A 19,178-nucleotide genomic window follows, 5' to 3' on the forward strand; every position below is an offset into this window, starting at 1 on the left:
TTAACTTCATTTAAGGAAAAAGTTCTCCCTCTCCCTCAGAAAATAAAACTATGGGAATTATCTCTTTATAAGCTCCAAAATAAGATGATCTTGACCTTAAGGAAATACCCAGTGAAAAATTCAAAAATAATTTGTTGGCCAATACGAATATATAATTTATCAGGGTTGTAGATAAGAAACACTGAAATGACTATTTCTAATAGTCATTAATTAGTTGGAAATGTTCATAGTATCATACTGACTTATGAAAACAATTCAAACATTTCTCATGTGCCTTTGGTATTAGTAATTTTGTCATCACTAGAGCACATTTAGAGTTATCTTCCAGTTTTACAGTGCAAATTATTTTTATTTTCACCTAAGGATGTAGATACAGCACTTATTAAACCTACGGTTGTTGATACCTCAAGAAATTTTTCTCAAGTCTTCTATCTATCTATCTATCTATCTTGTTAATAAATTTAAGGCTCTGATCTATCCCCATCTCGTTAAGAAGGACCTGCCCATTTCTGCTAGCCAAATCAGCCCTCTCCTAAACCTTGCTTTAAATTCACCTCCACGGGGAATTCTTTGTGGACTTTAGCCAGCCAAATTAAATTTCCTTGAACTTGAGTTTCCTCTTCTGCACCAACGTCCCTAACCTCCTAGAGGATTAAATGAGAACCCGTGTCCAGCACAGATCCTTGCCTGGAGTGGGCTGAAGCATGGCTCTCTTCAGCCAACACCGTCACCGGGAACCAGGAATGTCCTTGTCATCCTGTGTCACCAGACCATGGCACTCTTCAGAGGGGTAGTAGAGGCATGCATATGTTGGGTTGTCCTGCTTGGGGCCCCTTCAATAAAATATGGGGCTAAATAGGGACCAGAAATGCACAGATGTGGCATATAAGAGATATAAGGAAATAGATCAAAGATGGGAGCACCTAGTCCACTGGTGGGGACATGAGGGAAGTTTTCATGGAAAAGGTGACATTTGCTAAAAAAGCGGAGATTATTATGAGAGTGCCATAAAGGTAATGACCTGGTGGCGTGTGTCCATCAGGGCCTGGTTCAGTGCCAGGAGCAGAGTGCATGCTTAATAAATACCGGTCAGATGAACGGCATGACCTCTAAAATGCATTTATGACTTGTCATTCAACTTCTGTAACTCATATAAAGGTAAAATTATTTAAATGAGAAACCTCTACTTGCCGTTCAAGGAATGTAAATGGATTTTAAAGTGGTGTCGGAAATAGCAAAGGCTATTGAGTGCAAGGTGCTAAAACACCGTGAAACTCAATCGCCAGTGGTGTGACCATGTCAAGGTGACATGGCTTCCGGATGCAGAAGGGGTCACCGAGTTGTGTTACCTGCAAAAATAGGTGGAGCAAAGAGGAAAGTACAGACCCGAGCGTGTACATGTCAGTTTGCCTGGTGGTGTTTGCTCAGTGCCATTGGGGAACATTTGGGCATTTCATTTATTATGGGAAATAATTTTGATCCCAAGTAAAAGTACTTATTATTGAAATTTTATTGAAAGGCCCTTTGTATCTGAAAACTTTGGCAGGGAAGGAATCAACCCATAAAGTATTCTAGAAATGCCTAAATGTGTTTGTTCCTTCTTCCTCCTCTCTGCCTGTTTATTCTGTGATATTAATAAATGCGGCATTTTAATGAGCTTTGATGGAATTATCGTCAGAGAGCTGGTGCTGGGTGTTCTATGGAGACATGTAGCTGAAGTTTCCAGTTTCTAGGAGGAAGTCTGGTCTTCATTAGCTGGGACAGCTGAGTGTGCGGGGGCCGCAGCTACCGTCCACCTGTGGCTGTGCATGACGGGCTGCCCGTCTCCGCCCTGCTGCGGAGTCACCACGGGGCTTTCATTAAAAGTGTCACATGGTTTCCCCGGAGCAAGTCACAATGAAACGTCAGGTTGGTGTCTCTGGAGGAGCAGCTCTGACACCCCCTAACTGTCTCTGAGAAACGCTTAAGTAGCTGTCTCAGCTTGGGCTGAGGAAGCCAGCGTCATCTACGTCAGCATTAAGCCCAGGGCACATGCCCTCTCATGTTCACGGCTGTTGAGGAGACAGTGTGTTGTTTAACACTGGCAGATTCCTCCCTTCTGCATGCCCTGCAAATCATTTCCAGAGTAAAGCGGTCTTTGTAGAAGCAAGAACTTTACAGATGCATTTTGGTATCCTTTAAGATTTGGGCTGTCCAACATCTGACCCTCCTTGTAGGATGGGGCGGTGCCCACGGTATGTTTTGGAGCAGGGCTCAATGCCCACTTCATTCCTGAAAGCTGAGAAACCTGCCCTCCCTTTCTGAGCACCGACAGTTAAGGCATGGGTGCTTGGCTGGGCAGAAGCAGTCAATTGCCCCCTAGGAGGCCTTGGCATCAAGTGAGGCAGAAGCAGACACAGAGAATTCGTATTGGAGGCAACTGTTCTCAGGTTCCGGAGACAGGTGTGGCTGTGGGGCCTGTTGTCCTGGGAAGCAGATGCCATGCCAGGCATTTCCCGGTGTGAGCTATGGACTGAGATTCTAAGCACTCGTCGGTTTCGAGTGCTTCCTCAAGCCCGATCAGGGAATGTTTGCAATGATTTTGAGAGCCATTTAATATTATTTGAATGAATGCATTTTCTGCTACTTTTAGACAGGGGCCATTTTCATTGTTTGTGACTGACAATGCAAACTCATTCATTTACATCCACGGCTTGATCACTGCCTACTGGCCGTGATCATAGCACTGACTTAAAAGCTCTGGCCAGGCATCTAAGCGTCCAGGCCTCTAGTCAGTTGTGTGGAATCTCCTGTTTCAGGCTGACCCTTAGCCATGCATCTGCTCTTCTTTTCTCTCTCTCTCTTTTAAAAAATATAATCTTCCTGCAGGCTCCTCACATGTCAGTCTCTCTAGTGATGTGCAGTATCTTCTGGTTACTAAGTGAATTAGATGTAAGTTCAGCGACCTGAATGGTAGGCCAGCAGGTCAAGAGGCCTGAGCACTCTCTGCATCAGGCCCTGGCCTGGGTCTCCTTGGCCATTTGCTGGAGGAGCATCTGTCCTTATGCCCCCAATTAATTTAGTGTGCACTGCTTTGTAAATTGCCAGTGAGCTGCGGTGGCGGGCCATGTATTCCCGTCGTATGGACATTACAGAGCCATTCATTCTTTCCCTGACAGCTGCACTTCTGGGTCTTCCCGGCAAACCCAGCGTCAGGGGAGAGAATCTTTACATGGTGACTTTCTGGGTCCAGCTTTGGGTTTCGGATTTTCTCACCGTCTTTATTTATTTATTTTTCTTTGGAAGCTATGTGAGATAGGATGGGGAAAAAAAAGGTGAGATGGGATAAGTAAGGGTTAAGCTTTCTTTTTCTCTTTAAGGTAAAATCTTTGAGCTGACTTTTGGGAATTATACTTTTGCATGTTTGTGAGCACCAAAAATGTGGCATAGTTTCTCACAATGTCCTAGATATACAAGGAGCGTACATGTTTGTGGACACTCATCCCAAAGCAGTTTTAACCCCTAAATAGCCACATTCATACTTTTTCTCACTTCTCTCACACCGGACACAAGCCTGTAAGGTAGTGTAGGCTGTGGGTTGTAGAAGAGTACTGATCTATATTAACTCAAAGGGAATCTAGGAGGCAAACAGAGATGAGCTACTGTTTTAAAACAAACCATGAAAGTGTGCTTTCACACATGGCAAGTGAACACCTGCTTCTAGACACCTGTGTGGTCATGGGCGCTCCAGGCTGCACCTGGGTTGAGTGTCTGCTCCGATCTGTTAATGATGTTAAAGTTTCAACACTTGCAGGACCTGTTCTTCTCCTGCATTCCTGCACAGGGCTTCCACGTGGCTTGCTGGAAAGAGGGCACCCCTTCATTTTTTTCAGCCAGCACGGTTTTAATGTTCGAGAAGCACATGGCTTCTGACCACGTGGCCTCTGTCGCTGCTGAGATTCATCTGTCTCTGACCAACGTCTGTGTTCTCTTTCCAGGGAAGAGCGACCCTTTTTGCTTGCTGGAGTTAGGCAATGACCGACTTCAGACTCATACCATTTACAAAACCCTCAACCCCGAGTGGAACAAGGTTTTTACATTGTGAGTGCTTTAGCTTCTGTAATATGAGGGGGTGGGTGGGGTGGCTTGAACGTAGAGACCAATTTTCCCTGATATGTTTGGGGCAGCCTAGGCTCTTGAGTGGAACTTTCTGTCCATTTTTATGTGCCAAGAATGAATTTTATTGTTTTTTTTTTCTTCTGAAAACCTTTTATCCTTTCATTTTTATAGACTTTAGTGTTAATAATAGAAGAGACCATTTGGAACTGCGTGGGAGGGTTAAAGGAGGCATATAAAGCCGATCTTTGACTAAATTAATCTGTGAGTAAATGGAAGCTGCCCTATATGCAGATGAATTCATTTCTGGGTTAAAGAAAATTACAAATGCAGACCCACCTTAAATTCAAGGAGCTTATATATTACATCATTATTGTAAGGCCTGGAGGCTTATATTCTGCCAGAGTCTTTTGGAAAAAAAAAAAAGATTATCTGCGATTCCTCAAATGCTCCCAAAGGCTCCTTGCATTCCAGCTAATCTGAATGAACTGCTCCGTAGTGATGCCCTGTGCACTTTCAAACTCAGGCATTTAGGAGGCTGAGTGTATTCCCTAGTTTGCCATAGATTCCGAGGCACCTAAGCATCCAGGTGTGGCCCCTGTCGAATCAGGGTGAAATAAATGGTGGCCTTCTATCTGCACAAGACAGAAGAAGTGCTCTGTCTGGCTTCTAACTGCAAGAACAGAGTTGGTTTTCAATGGTGTTAATGGTTCCCAAGTAGGTAGTTCCCAAGGATCCGTAAGTGGGTGAACTCTGCTAAGCAGGTCTGCAAATGGGCTCGTGCCAGAATCTCTTATTTGCTGAAGATATTTCCAAGGACCACAGCTGGGCTTCAGTTTTCATTGTAGCTGATGTTAGGCTTCGGGTAAACATAAAAAACATTTTAAATATGATGGGATTTTTAGTGTGTGGTATTTCAGTGATAGGAAGCTTCCCGGGGACCTCAGCAAATAGTGATTTTGATCACTTTTTGTTTAAAGTCAATTCTTCATTAATTTAAATGCGGTCTTATTTTTGCTCTTCTCACTTGGAAACTACTTTGAAATCACTCACCTTTTACTCTTCTTCTTCTGTCTCCCATTCTCGACTCCTCCTGTGTATTTAACAGTCCTGTTCATGATGCACATTGACATGGAAAATGTCGTAGAGTTAAGAAAGTTGACTTTTTTTATATGGATGACTGAATCTTCTGTGATGGAAGGTTTGGGAATATAGTCAGTTTGATTTAATTTTTGGAATTTAATTAAATGGTAGTTTTATCCTCTAAGGACTTACAGACTTAATTAGTGAAACTGTGTTTTCAGATATTCACGGTGCCGACTTCACATGTGTGTTTTTGTATATAATACATGGTGTATTTCTTGTTGCAGTCCTGTTAAAGATATCCACGATGTTTTGGAAGTGACAGTGTTTGATGAAGATGGAGATAAACCACCTGATTTTCTTGGAAAAGTTTCCATCCCCTTGCTGTCTGTAAGTCACATTTGTCAATACACAGTGTGTGAGTCATTGTATAGTGGACAAGTTTCTGGGGTCTGATGTTGCTTTGTCTCTGTCAGCCTGGGTGAAAAATACTCCTTCCATCTCTGGCAAGGAACAACTCTTTCAGTCCTTATCCTTATCAAGTAGTGTCAGTAGTTTCAGCTATAAAGTAGCACAATTTTCTGTGTCAGTCGAATATGATTGAACCAAACAAGACATTTTGACCAGTCATTTAATTCACTCTCATTCTTTTCATCTTAAGATGGGAGTTCCTCTTTGGTTTCGAGGAATACTTATCTATGACTGATTTTCCATGTGTTAGGAGGAGCATATTTATATTTCTGGACCACCTCCTTACTACCCATTTCTTCAAAGATGAATTGCCAGTAACTTCACAGTTCTCAGTTCTACTAAAGATCCTTTTCTCAAACGTTGTATTTGTCTTTTTAGTAGTCTTGTTTGCTTTCAGTCTCAGAACATGCTTGTGGAAGAAAGCAGAGATTCTCTCTTGGAAAAAGAGGGCTGTCTCCAAAGTCCAGCTAAAAACCCACATGCCAGAGTAAGCTAAGACCTGGACGTGAGGGGGGGGCGGGATGGGCAGAGGAGGGCAAAGGGGAAAAATTGGGACAGCTGTAATAGAATAAGCAAGAATAAAAAAAATCACAAAACCTTACAAAAAAGAAGCATACTCTATAAAATTCAAAGGAGAGAGCCACAAATAATGACCTAACATGGGCAAAGGAGGAACATTTGGATTGGAATTCACCTGTTAATTGGACATTAATGTTTGTATCACATGTACAAACTATTCTTGAAAACAGAATTTCAGCTTTTCATCCAGCCACTAATACAATTTGTTGCGGCGTCCTTATGGTCTTAACCAGTCAATAAGGCTTTATTTATTTCCTCCCAAAGATGGATTTCTCCAAAGCTATGAGTGCACTATCGCGGCTGGAACAGCCTGTAATTGAACCACGAGATGAGATCAGCTCAGTGATTTTTACAGAGGGGCCAACGCCGTTCCTCTCTGCCTCCCTTCTGGTTCTGATCGCTTGGCTAATTTCTCCCCGAGTTCTCGTGGCCCTGATGTGGCTCGAAGAGACTGGTGAGGCCGCTGCTCCTTTGCAGAGCCGGCTCCTGCCAAATGCTCCGCACCGTCGGCAGCAGGCCCTGCCGGCTCTCAGGGAAGAGAGGCTAATTTGGGATTTCCTCCTTTTTCGTTACAACTCTGTCACTTACTTCGTCACTTACTCCTAAAAGAACACGTGTAACAGGAACACGGAGCAGAATTTTAGAGCAGCTTAAAGGGGCGAGAAACAAAGACTGTCCTTCACATGGGTTTTTTTCCTCTTTCCTATACATATTTTGGACATTTCTTGCCTTATTTTCATAGGTAAATCTTAAGTAGCATATTTTATTCCTTTCTGGGCGAATGCTTCTTACTTCATATCTTTTCTTCAGCCTCCCAGTTTTGCCTATAAAAGCTTGGTGTATTTGGCCTTTCTGTAACACCACCAAGTTCACTGACTTTCTTGCTCTCCTCCCTTGTACAATATCTATGTGCTGTTGACTTAGATCTAAGAAATTACCTCCAGCTACATCAGGTTTGGGCTTTCTCAGCCTTAGCACTATTGTCATTTTTGGATGGCTGCTGCTTTGTGGTGGGGCTGTGCTTGGCATCGCAGGATGCCCAGCAGCAATCCTGGCCTCTGCCCACTAGAGGTCAGTAGCATCCGCCCACCCGCCACCGTTCTGACAATCAAAGATGTCTGCAGACGTGGCCAAAAGTTCTGAGGGAGGCAAAATCGTCCCTAGTGGAGGACCACTGGCCTAAATGCGTGCAGTTTTTGAACTATATCTTTTAAAATGTGAGATATTATAGAATGGTCAGTAGAAGACTCAGTTTCAATTCAATCAGACCCCAGCCCCCTCAACTTTTTCCAGGTTACTAATAAGCAGACCCACCATCTCTGCACTCATTGTGTTTGATAAGTATCTCCCCAGGGCCCAGTTTGTGCCAGGCATTGTCTTTAGATGATAATGCTCTAACCACAACTGCAGGAAAGCTATCCCCTCTCTTGGAACTTGTATTTTGGTTGCAAGAGGCAACACACAAACCAAAAAGTACAAAAACAAACCCACAAAATGAGCAAACAGACAAAAACCCCAAACCACAGACAGTACGTAAGATGCTATGTAGAAGGTAAAGCAAGGGACGGGCACGCCGAGAGTATGTGTGTGGGGCAGGGGTACAGTTTGTCACGGGCCGGCCAGGGACGGCCTCCCTGAAAAGGGGCATTTGAGCAAGAACATAAGGAGGTAAGACAGAAAGGCATGTGGACGTCTGGAGAAACTCCTCCAGATAGGACATCTTCAAGTTCAAAGGCTCCTAGGTAGGGCCTGGGCTGTCAAATTCCAGAAATAGCATGACAGAGAGAATGGATGGAATGGAGTGAGCCAGGTAGGTGATAGTGGGCAGAGAATAAGAAAGGACACAAGGATGGAGTGGCCTGGGAGAGAGGGCTAAGTGAGACTCTGGTAGCATGACGTTTGAAAGACTTTGGCTCTTACTTAGTGGCGAGGGAAAAGTACTTGAGGTTTTGCGTCATGCAGCGTGTGATTTGATTTGCATTGCTTGTGTCTAACATCACAGGACTGGGGCACCTGGAGAAACCAGCTCAGGTCCAGAAGGTCTCTGTAGTGGGTAGAGGCGGCATGGCCTGAGCCACATTTCCTGTTAAGGACTTCGAGGGGCCCAGGGATGTTGAGCTGAACAAGATGCTTTAGCGGCCATTGTGCAGTGTGGCTCTTTCAATTCAGAGTTGTTTCCAATTCCTGGAGCAGTGCTTTTTTAGAAAAGGGATCCAGTCTTTCAGAGGATCTATGTGGGACCTATGGGGGATCTATGTGGGATCTTATTCTACACCTTGCACTCTCTGGATGAACCGATTCTCTGCCTAGCGTGTAGATATAAATGTGATGGAAAAAAAAAGCCAAAGTGCTAAGTATGTATAACAAGAAAAGTTTTAAGTTGATCATTTGAAATTCACGTGATTCTATCTTGTGATTTAGAGGGTATTTTAAAATTTACTTATTTAGATCTAGGTTTAAAAAAATTAATATCTATAGATTTATGCTTAAGGAGCAAACCCTATCCTGTGCACTGATCATCTTTTAAGTCATAAAACCTCTGACAACTTAAGGAGGCAGGTTTTGTTATTATGACCACTTACCAGTGAGGAAACTGAGGCACGGAAAGGATTCTGTAAGCAATAGAGGCTGGAATTGAATTAGGTAGTGTCCTATGGGCCTTAGCTCCTTAAGAGGATGCTATCCTACCTTATTAAGAAAATATTGGTTGGAAGTTCAGAAATAAGCATTAGAAAGATAACTGATAAATTCTGTGTTCTGTGCTTCTTAGAAGAAAGATTTATTTCTCTGCTTGCTTTAATATGAGAGAAAATTCTAAAAGTGGATTTATCAGTGCTTCAGTATAACATCTATAGGATATGGAACAGTATCTGATTATATCTTCCTTTCTATTTAAAAACAAAAATTATATTCCTTGGAGAAGATTGTGAATAATTTTTGTGAGAATACATTTTTCAAACCCAGTCATAAACTAAAACTCGATTTACACTTTTGGAGAAAACGCAAACCTACCTTTTTAAATGTGTAAGCATAAAATAAAGAGTGTTCTTCAACTCTGAATCTCTCTCAAAATGGTAATGTGCTAAGTTCCTTTCAGTCTGTTGTGAATTCACTACCTCTTCTAATCAGGGTGAATGTGCTAGCTGAGTATTGGCTCACTTAAAACCCACGTACTGAAATCAGTGTCTTTATTCATGGTGGCGAGTTGTCCAGAGCACATATGTATGTTACACACACATCAGAAAGGAAAGAATCCAGGCCAAGGAGCTATCTTTATATGTATATATAATCAAGTTTTTAAAAAATTATTTTAAAAATAATTACATAGATATGCAAAAAGTTTTATATATAATTAAAAGAAGCAAAAATGTGATGGGATGAATTATTACTGAAGACTTCTAATATTTACCCATTTCCACTTTATTCCTTAAATCTTCTAATCAATAATACAGTAAGTAGGCATTGGGAAACAGTATACATATTGTAGAGTTGTAAAACATTTCCAGCATAGACACCATCTCCTAATAATTATCCGATGCCATGGATTTACTTAACATTTCTATCCTCAACTAAGTGACCCTGATTTTGTCCTGAAAATCTGGCAGGATTCTTCCTATCTAATAGGTCCTTCTTTTTTGTTTTAACCTATGTTTACCCTCTCAGAATTATCTCCTAGGCCAACTTAGGAAGGCTTCGAAAATCAGATTCCTGTAAAATAAGAAAAGCACTTATTTACTATTATCTCCTGATATCTGCAGTGCGATGAGGTGTTACATGTCAAAACAGATTCGAGTTCCCCGTGCAGTCCACACCAGCACGTGAATTTGTGGTCAGAGGCACAGGCCTCACACGGCCCATCTCTTTCTCTGTGAAGCATGTGCGGGGAACTAGCTGCACCCATAACAGCTTCACTTCATCAGTTTTGCGGGACAGATTCTCTGTAATTGCTCTTCCCAAATAAATGTCCATGCAGATCTTCATTTGCATTTCCAATCAAGTATTTGCCTGGGTTGAGACTTGCACATTATAATGGAAACATTTACACAATTGTTTTTTGGTTGTTTGTTTTTTGATTTTTTTTTTTTTACTGAGATGTTGGCCATGAAAATAAATAATGCCAATATTTTACCTTGTACTGATATTTATACATATATAACTACATTTAAAAAATTAAGAGCAGTCGCAATGGAAGGCTAAAATGGTGATTTTTTTTGGCCCCAAATGTTCAGCTCTCCTTCCTGCCTAATTCTGGTTCAATGTGTTCATTGGAATAAATAAAGGAAGATAAAAGAAGGCAAACTTCTCCATCTGCCCCGGAAACTAAACAAGGGTGTCTTTGAGGGGCTGGAGTTACCGTGAAATGTATGTGGTATGTAGAGTGGATGACACTTGTTTAGGACAGACAGGCTGAGGGAGGAAGATGAATGGCCAGAAGGGGTTCTTTAGTGTCCTAGAACTGGAAGATGGCATGTATAAACCTGAGCCTATCACGCATGATAGATAGTAAATGTTGAATGGGTAGACTTTGCTATTAAGTAGAGAAACTCCTTACAGTGATTCAGAGGAAAATCTAGCTGCTGCCTCTTTGAGACACCTCAAACCTAGTACTGCAGAAATGGATGAGCAAAATAATCCCACAAATGTAAGGAAAAGACAAGTCAAACACACGGAGGAGGCTTTTATGGGTTAAAAGAGTTAATTTCATTACCAATGAGGTTATGACAAATGTGAGCCTTTTATGTGGATAATTTCCCATAGAAATGTAGATATATAAAAAGTATATAAAATGCAGGAAAAAAATTACTAAAGTCCCAAGTAGCTAATGTAGATACCAAAACTGTAGCGATAGAATTTAACAATAAAATAGTATACATAAAAACTGTGGGTAAGGGCCAAAAGTACTATTCAGAGGAAATTCTTAACTTGAATGTTTTTATAATGAAACAACAAAGGTTGAGAGTCATTTAAGTGTCTCAACAAAAGGAGCTAAAATAAAATAGAACAAAGAAAATTAGAAAGGGATTAATGAAGATAAACATTAGCAATAATGTAGAAGATGTATAAACAGTGCATTTTATAAATTCAAGCACAAGTTCTGTAAAAAGTAATTGAACAGGTAAATGGATAATATCACTAACATTAAAGGTTTTCTATTTTAATCAATAAGGAAAAGACATGTCAACCTGGCAGAAACGTTAATTTGAACAGAATCGTTAAACTAAAATCATATGAGTGGCTCATGCTTTATTCACACATAATTATGATTATCAAGAGTATAGATGATGGAGCCGACTGCTTGGGTTGGCACCCAGTCTTCTTCCCTAACCGGCTGTGTGATTTTTGGTAGGTCACTAAACCTCTCTGTTTCTATTTTCTCCTCAATGCGATGAAGACAATGATCATAATACCTACACTGGAGGTCTGTGGGGAGGATGTAAATAGTTTGGCAAATGTAAAGTGATTACAGTATAGTACATAGTAAGCACATACAGTGTCAGCTGTCATCTTCATCGCCTTTGTTTAACTTAAATTATTAAACTATTTTAAGCAATCGGATTAATAAATATAGTAAAGATTTTTCATTGATGGTGATGACTAAGTATAGAGACAGGACTTTCAAACACTGTTGGAGAGAGCATGACTTGGAACAAGCCTTGTTGAAGGTACCTTGATAAAATGGATTAAAATTTAATATACGCGTATCTTTGAGCATTTATATTCTAGGTCTCTGTTTTAGAGAGTCATTGGAGACCCGAGGAGAGAGTCGTTACCCATGGTCACACAGATGCTAAATGCCAGAAATGGGAATTGAATCCAAGTCTATCTGGCCTCAACATCCTGCCACGGCCCGCTGTTAATAAACATATGAAAGAAAATGCTCAGTCTCATTAGTTATTAAAACAGCACATATTAAAACAACCCGAGGCCATTTTATTCCTATGAAATTGCTGTATATTAAATAAAAATGCCTACAGTTGGCAGAGTTGCAAGAAAACGGATGGGCTTCTTCAGCGAGGCTGGGAGTATAAATTAATACAGTATTGTAGGAGGGGAAAAAACATCAAAATCGCTGTATCCTAGGACATTGAATTTTCTTTTGGCTGTGCTTTAATTGTCCTGTTTCATGAAGGTTTGAAAACTATAACGTGATAGAAGTAATTTTCTGATTTCTAAGTATAAATACTAAACAGTTCTTGACAATAAAATTATGTTTTGCCCTTATTGCCCATTACATAATGCTTACCTATAGGAGTTTGGCAAACTGGGATTTTACAGAACTTTAAATCCTATGTTCTAGTGTTTGAAGTTCAATTTCATAAAGGCTGTGTAAAATACAGTAAAGATTAAATTAAAAGATTGTGGAAAATGAAAATATTTAAATTTTTTATTACCATTTCAGCATTTAATTATGCTACTAAATATTCCAATGCATTGATTTATTCTTGAACTAAACATATTTCACCTGTGAGGTAGTATGTTCCCCTTTTTTATTCTTTACCTTTTCCCAAAATATATTCCTTATAGCAGACAGACTGCAAAAGTAGAATCAACCAAATATTCCTCAACAGGAAAATTCATAAATTGTGATTTCTTTATATTTTGAACATTATATAGCAGGTTAAAGACATGAGGTAGATCTATATACTAATACAAATTATTCAATATAAAATCATATTGATAGATATGCAATGAACTTCCAAAGCACATACAGTTTGGTACTTAGACCAAAAATTTAAAATACTTTTTTCAAGGATATATTTGTGAAAATAAATTCTCAATAAAAATTTGGGCAGGATATTTACTAGGTTTCTCTCTAGTTCCCATCCAGGGGAGCAACTATGGTATTTATGGAAGTTCAAAGGTACTTTAATTTTTTCTGTCTTTTTTTCAAACATTTTACAAAATTTTAAACTTGGAATTTACGTATTTGAAGACAATATTGTGCTCAAAGTGCCAAACCCGAATAGCCTTAATTATCTCTCTGTCTTTAATAGCGACTTTAATGTCCCAAGGTGGGTTCTGTGTTTTGCTGATACAATTCTAGGATATTGAGAAAGAGGAAATGATCATTTACCAAATTAAAAAAAAACCCATGAAACAACAAAACTTCTTTTACTATGAAATATGTCTTTTTATCCTGACACTTCTTGTTCTTCTGTTGACCTTCCCTAACCCTTAAGAAATCATGGAAATTTTAAGATAACGGTACAATGCCTGTGGCTTGAAGCAAAGCTAAATTGGACGCAAGTCAGCTTGGCAAACGGTCATGCTGTTTTTTGTATTTATTTCTTTCAACTCTCACACCCACAATTTATTAAGTAAGACCGTGAATAAAAGAGGAAGCTCCGAATCCTGTTTGGACACCGTTTAGGAAGGGAACCAGGTCTTTATGGGGCACCCCCTTCCTTTTAGCCACCGGCCAGGAAAACCATCTTTCTGAGTAAGACCTATTCAATGCGGAGAGGTGGGGTGACTTTGGCCAGGAAGGTGACCTCTCCCTTGTAAAGTGAAATGGCTGTTTCCCCCCCGCGTGACTTATTCAACTCACTTCCACCCCTGTTTATAAGCACACTTGTGCTGGATGCGTGTAGTGACAGCAATAGTCCTTTAAAATACGGCTCGAATTTCATGGCCTCCAATCTCCTATGTTATTTCAAATCTTTGATCATTGACAATCCCAGACGGAGCTTTCGGTCAGCTCCAATTTTGCTGATGTCATTTTGGAGTTAACAGGTATGCCTCTGGCGGGCCCGGAGTTTAATCAATACGTATACGACTACTGTGTGTAATAAAAGCATCACCGCTATCCGTTCTGAAAAGAAAGTGCCTTAATGGGAGCCGAGGTGTTTCCAAAATGATGCAGGAAATGTTTTTCTCAGATACCTTATGAGCTGGAGTCCGCAGCTAGACGAGTGTGTGGGACTGACGTGGCATGCCTGCCAGCACAGGATATGAGAGGGATTTTTTTTTGTTTTGTTTTGCAGGTTTGTCAGGATTTTGTACATTTGAAATATTTTTGGATTTTTTGACCTCAACTTTAGCGACCCAATTAATTTGCATGTCCCCCTGGCTGTGAAACACTGATCATTTTATTAAAATTGGCTCCTTTATTTATTTTAAAAACATTTTTACTGAGTTTTTTATTTTGGAATAATTTTCAATGTACAGAAAAGTTGCAAAGATAATATGGAGTTCCAAGATACCATTCGCCTAGTTTCCCCTAGTGTTGACATCTTTTATAGCCAGGGTGCATTTGTCAAAACTTAAAACAAAACACACACACACACACACACACACACACACACACACAAAACCCAACCAGAGACTGACATTGCGCATGACTGTTAACTTGACTCTGGTCTTTATTTAAATGTCACCAGCTTCTCCAGTGCCCTTTTTCTGTGCCAGAATTCAACCCAGGGCACCTACCACATCGCATTCAGTTATCTTATCTCCTTAGTTTTCTGATTTGTGACCGCTTTTCCCCATTTCCCTTTTCCCATGACCTTAGCTGTCTTGAGGAATGCTAGCCAGGAATTGTGTAGAATGTTTATCATTTTTTAGAATAAATAAAAATGTATGACCTCTGAGATTTTTGAAGGAAAGGCCATGTGGATGTAGTAATAATTTGTGTCACTAATTTTCCATTAGTGTAATCAGTTTCAGCCTGGTGATTGTTACTTTATCTTCTTATGAGTCATAACAGCACTCTAGAATTAAAAGTTGTTTTAAGCTGATTTTTATATTTGCTAAATATGTGCTTCCTCTGTGTTGTATTGGTTCGTTTAGTTCAAGCCCCACAGAAAGTTTGTATTGTATCTATTGCTTATAACAGATTCGAGATGGGCAAACAAATTGTTATGTACTGAAGAATAAGGATTTAGAACAAGCTTTCAAAGGAGTTATTTACTTGGAGATGGACCTCATATATAATCCGGTAAGTTTAACTGGGCCGTACCTTCCAGTTTCACTATACTTAACATGAAAGGTGGCCAGTCTGGAGAGACTCAGATGTGAAATGTTTCAGAAGTATGGCAGAGAGGAGGAAAGAGCCACTAGGAGAGACACCCAGAGAGAGAGAGAGAGAGTGAGAGAGGGGAGGGAGGGGGAGGGGCAGGGGTAACGGAGGGGAGGGAAGGGGAGTGGGGAGAGGGAAGGAGAGAAGGAGAGAAAAGTGTTTTAAAAACAGCCACCAAATTGGTGTTGAACATTCCGGTTTTCTACTGGTGTTAATCCTATTTCTCTGGCTCATTGAGAAGAAATGAGATTATGTGTACAAAGAATGTTTTTATGAGTGAAAAGCATATTTTCACATGCAAGGCGTTACTGGTGAAAAAGTAGTTCAAAACTTTGATGTGAAAGCAAGTTTTCCTATTCAGACACTGCAGTTTGAGAACTTCACGAACCCAATCTCTGCAGTGGTTTAAATACCTCCACTGGTTTGCAACCATTCTAGAGTCTTCCAGATCCAGTCTGACCCACCCAGGTGAGGCTCTTGCAAATGAGATCCCCAGAGACACACGCAGGGCACAGGGGTGGCCACCATGTCTCTGCTCTCCCCGCTCCCCAAGGCCTTAGGGTCAGATGGTATTGGTTTCCAAGTTCTTCCCAGTCGTCCAGAAGAAAAGGAGAGACGTGCAATCCGTAGAAATGCCTCCCTTTCTAACCACGATGTCTTTCTAGATCAAAGCAAGTATTAGGACCTTTACTCCCAGGGAAAAGCGCTTTGTTGAAGACAGCCGCAAGTTGTCCAAAAAGGTGGGTCTCTGCGGGGAGCTGGCTTGTTGGTGCACTCAGCATGCAGGACCTGAAGTCCTCTTTGTCATTACTTGATGGCATGTCCCCTTCCCTCTCTCCCTCTCCCACTTCCTCCTCCTCTGCCTTCTCTCCTGTTGCCCCTCTCCCCTCTCCTCCTCCTCTCCCAAAACAAAGACTTCAGTCAGCTTAATAAGAAAAAGACTTAAACCACCTCTATTGAATACAACAGGTGCCAGCCCTCCATTAATCTCCTGAACCATCCTATAAACAGAAATTCCTGGCCTTAAGGCTCAGTAAGTGTTCTCAGGAATCTCCTTGTCCTGCCTCCTTTCCGTTAATCACAGCCAGTTCTGTCTCTGTCCTTCACATTCTCAGGGAGGTATTCTGTCCATTTAGTTCATAAAGAAAATGAATCCTGTGGATCTTTAGCGGCTTCTAGTCTCAGACTCACACGCTTCTACCACATGAGCGTCATCTAAATGCGGGGTGTGTTGGCATTCACCACATTTGGACTGGCCCATCTCCCTATGCCCATTGCCCTGAATTCCTCTGTCTTCATTTCAACGAAAAGTGAAGGTCTGAGCCCGGTAGGGGAAGTTGCAGTTTTTTTTAAAAAAACCAACATGATTTTTACATTTCTTTCCAGACTCCACCCTGTCCTGTTCAGACACTGTTCAGGATTTCACTTGGTACCTATTGTCCCTCTTCAGTTGTATAACAGAGAACAAAGTGTCCCCCTTTTTAAAGCGTTTATTACTTCCACCACTTCCTGTGGGGTGAGCAGCTGTGGATGACATAAAGCAGTTAAATATAAAGGTGCCTTATCATCCTTTGGTTTCCCATGAACTTCTGGGTGCACTTGGGAAAGGCCTTGAACGTCTCCTGAAGGGAGCATCCACATGTTTTGCTTTGGTCTGCAATAACATTAAGTGTAATATTTACTTTGTGTAATTGGAGTCAACCTCTTATTTTTTTATTAGTCTTGTTGCCTTTGCTCTGTTTACTTGAAAGTTAAAACCTGAGTTGAGGTAGGTGGGGCGGCTGCTTTGCAAACAAATTGAAATGGATCTGCCCACAACTGGGAGAAAAGACATTTCCTTTGCCAAACACAGACCTCCTGGGGGGGGGGGCGGTGCTTTGGGCTCTGAGGGCACCAGGGGGTTTGGGGCTGGCATCCTGGGGTATGTTAGGGTCCTCTCTACGTGCCTCTTACCACTAGGTGTCCCCCACTACTAGGTGTCGCTGAATTTTCATAAAATTGGAACTTGTGCTGATGCTGCAAATACTTCAAAGCACTTACTATGCAACAAGCACAATGCTAAGCACGTCAGTTCTCTCCATAATCTTTAAGATTGGTGTCAACCCCATGGCATACCAACAGAGGTTAGACACTGGCCCAAGTCATGCGGCCAGGAGATGGGAGAACTGGATTCCTTTCGCAGAGCTACACTTTCTTACAGACTTCTTCTGGACTCCATGACTTAGAATACCTGTACGCCTCTACTATCAGGTCTCCATTTTCTTCCAAACTAGACAAGGTAGACACTTGGTCCCATTCCCTCTGTCTCTCTCTGTTTCTGTCTTCCCGTTTCTCTCTCTCTCTCTCTCTCACACACACACACACGCACACACACACACACACCCACACCCAGAGGCCTGGAGGATCTGTCGCTTTTGCCAGCCCAATTTTGTGATGTTATTGAAGCAGTTTATTCTCTCCCAAAGGTGCCACGAAATGCATTGTATTTCCCTTTCCTCTATGGACGATCGTATTTTATAAAGGGATTTTAGAAGAAGTGTGAGGACATTACCGTTCTATTTTCTAGCTGGCAGCCATACAGAATACAATTTAAGTGACTGAGCTGCCTGATCTAAAGAGAATGTGGGGAGTATTCAAATCCAGTTCTCGGTTTTCCATTTCTTTTGATCAGATCTTATCAAGGGATGTGGACCGTGTGAAAAGAATCACCATGGCGATCTGGAATACAATACAGTTCCTTAAAAGTTGCTTCCAGTGGGAATCCACTCTGAGGAGCACAGTGGCGTTCGTGGTAAGCTTCCTTTTTCATGTGCAAATTGTTTGCTTCTGAGTCCTAACACCAGAGGCAGACGGGCTTCATTTTATGGACGTGACGCAGAGTGATACACAGTCAGCCTAGCTGCCGTTCACACCTACGTGGAAACTGAAATATAAGTGGTATCCGTTCTTTTTTCTTAAAATATATCGTGGTGTAGGTCATTATGTAGAAGATATATTTGAAAGATAACGTAGTACATAAGTCAGATTTACCTCGGAAATCACCTAATTTACCCAAATCTTACTTATCTGCTACCTCCTGGGAGGTTCCAGAGAGCCCACCTTCTGGATCGTTTGAAATGTTTTTGTGGTGGTGTTGTGACCCTATCAGTATAGTCCCTGCTTTGTGTGGAGACCTCTCCTTTCATGCCAGTGAATGCCACTGGGTTTGGAAAAAGGACCATTGAGAAGCCACGCCTAAATTGAGACAAAATTGCTCTCATTTTTGTTTTAAGTAAACCATTCACCAACTTTGATATAAAAATCATTTACTCATATCACATGACTTGAGAAATCATTGATTGCTACGCATTACAAGTTGACTCAACCCCACAGAGGAGAACCAATCATATACGTGGAATGCACTTCTCATTGATCCTATGGGCCCGTCTTTGTAAGTGTGATGAAATCACAGAATCTCAGAGCTTCCAGAGACCTAAAAACCACTCTAGTCAACCACTGAGAGGCCTAGAAACTTAGGAGGACTTGGAAGCTGGCACCATGCCCTCTGCATCCCTGGGCTTTCTCCTTCACTTTTAAAGGGACTTGTCTTCGATCAGATTGGTAGGCTCGGCCGTGAGAGGAGAAACCAAGTCTCTCAACTGCTGTTGCACATTTCATATCATGCCATTCATTTCTGTCCTGTGCAAAGATCTCAATGGGGGCTCATATGACGTGTGAGTGGTCTGAGTCATGACCCCAGGTCATGATCATGGCCCTTCTGTCTCCTGTTTTTGGTTCTCAAGGCCCTCTCCCCACTCAGAGGCATACCTTCATTAAAATAGTCCAAGATGTCAGTGAGTTCAAGGTCACTTCACCCTTTATGGTTCCCACCTATGGAGCAAGTATATTATCTCTTTCAGAGACTTTGTTCTTATCATTGGAGAGCATTGTG

At 41.3% G+C, this 19,178-nt stretch overlaps 1 protein-coding gene across 4 annotated transcripts in view; it reads left to right on the forward strand.

Moving 5' to 3' along the window:
• MCTP2 (multiple C2 and transmembrane domain containing 2) overlaps positions 1-19,178 on the forward strand; it is a 139,556-nt gene that overhangs the window by 76,339 nt on the left and 44,039 nt on the right. For all 4 annotated transcript variants that reach the window (XM_037053700.1, XM_037053701.1, XM_037053702.1 and 1 more), the window contains 5 exons: positions 3,978-4,080; positions 5,466-5,568; positions 15,065-15,166; positions 15,913-15,987; positions 17,919-18,038. In XM_037053700.1, coding sequence (XP_036909595.1) covers positions 3,978-4,080; positions 5,466-5,568; positions 15,065-15,166; positions 15,913-15,987; positions 17,919-18,038 — 503 coding nt within the window. The remainder of the gene's footprint in view (positions 1-3,977; positions 4,081-5,465; positions 5,569-15,064; positions 15,167-15,912; positions 15,988-17,918; positions 18,039-19,178) is intronic.

Source organism: Sturnira hondurensis, unplaced genomic scaffold (assembly GCF_014824575.4).
Source record: "Sturnira hondurensis isolate 20B ecotype Veracruz unplaced genomic scaffold, ASM1482457v3 Scaffold0007865, whole genome shotgun sequence".
In the NCBI taxonomy this organism is placed as follows: Eukaryota; Metazoa; Chordata; class Mammalia; order Chiroptera; family Phyllostomidae; genus Sturnira; species Sturnira hondurensis.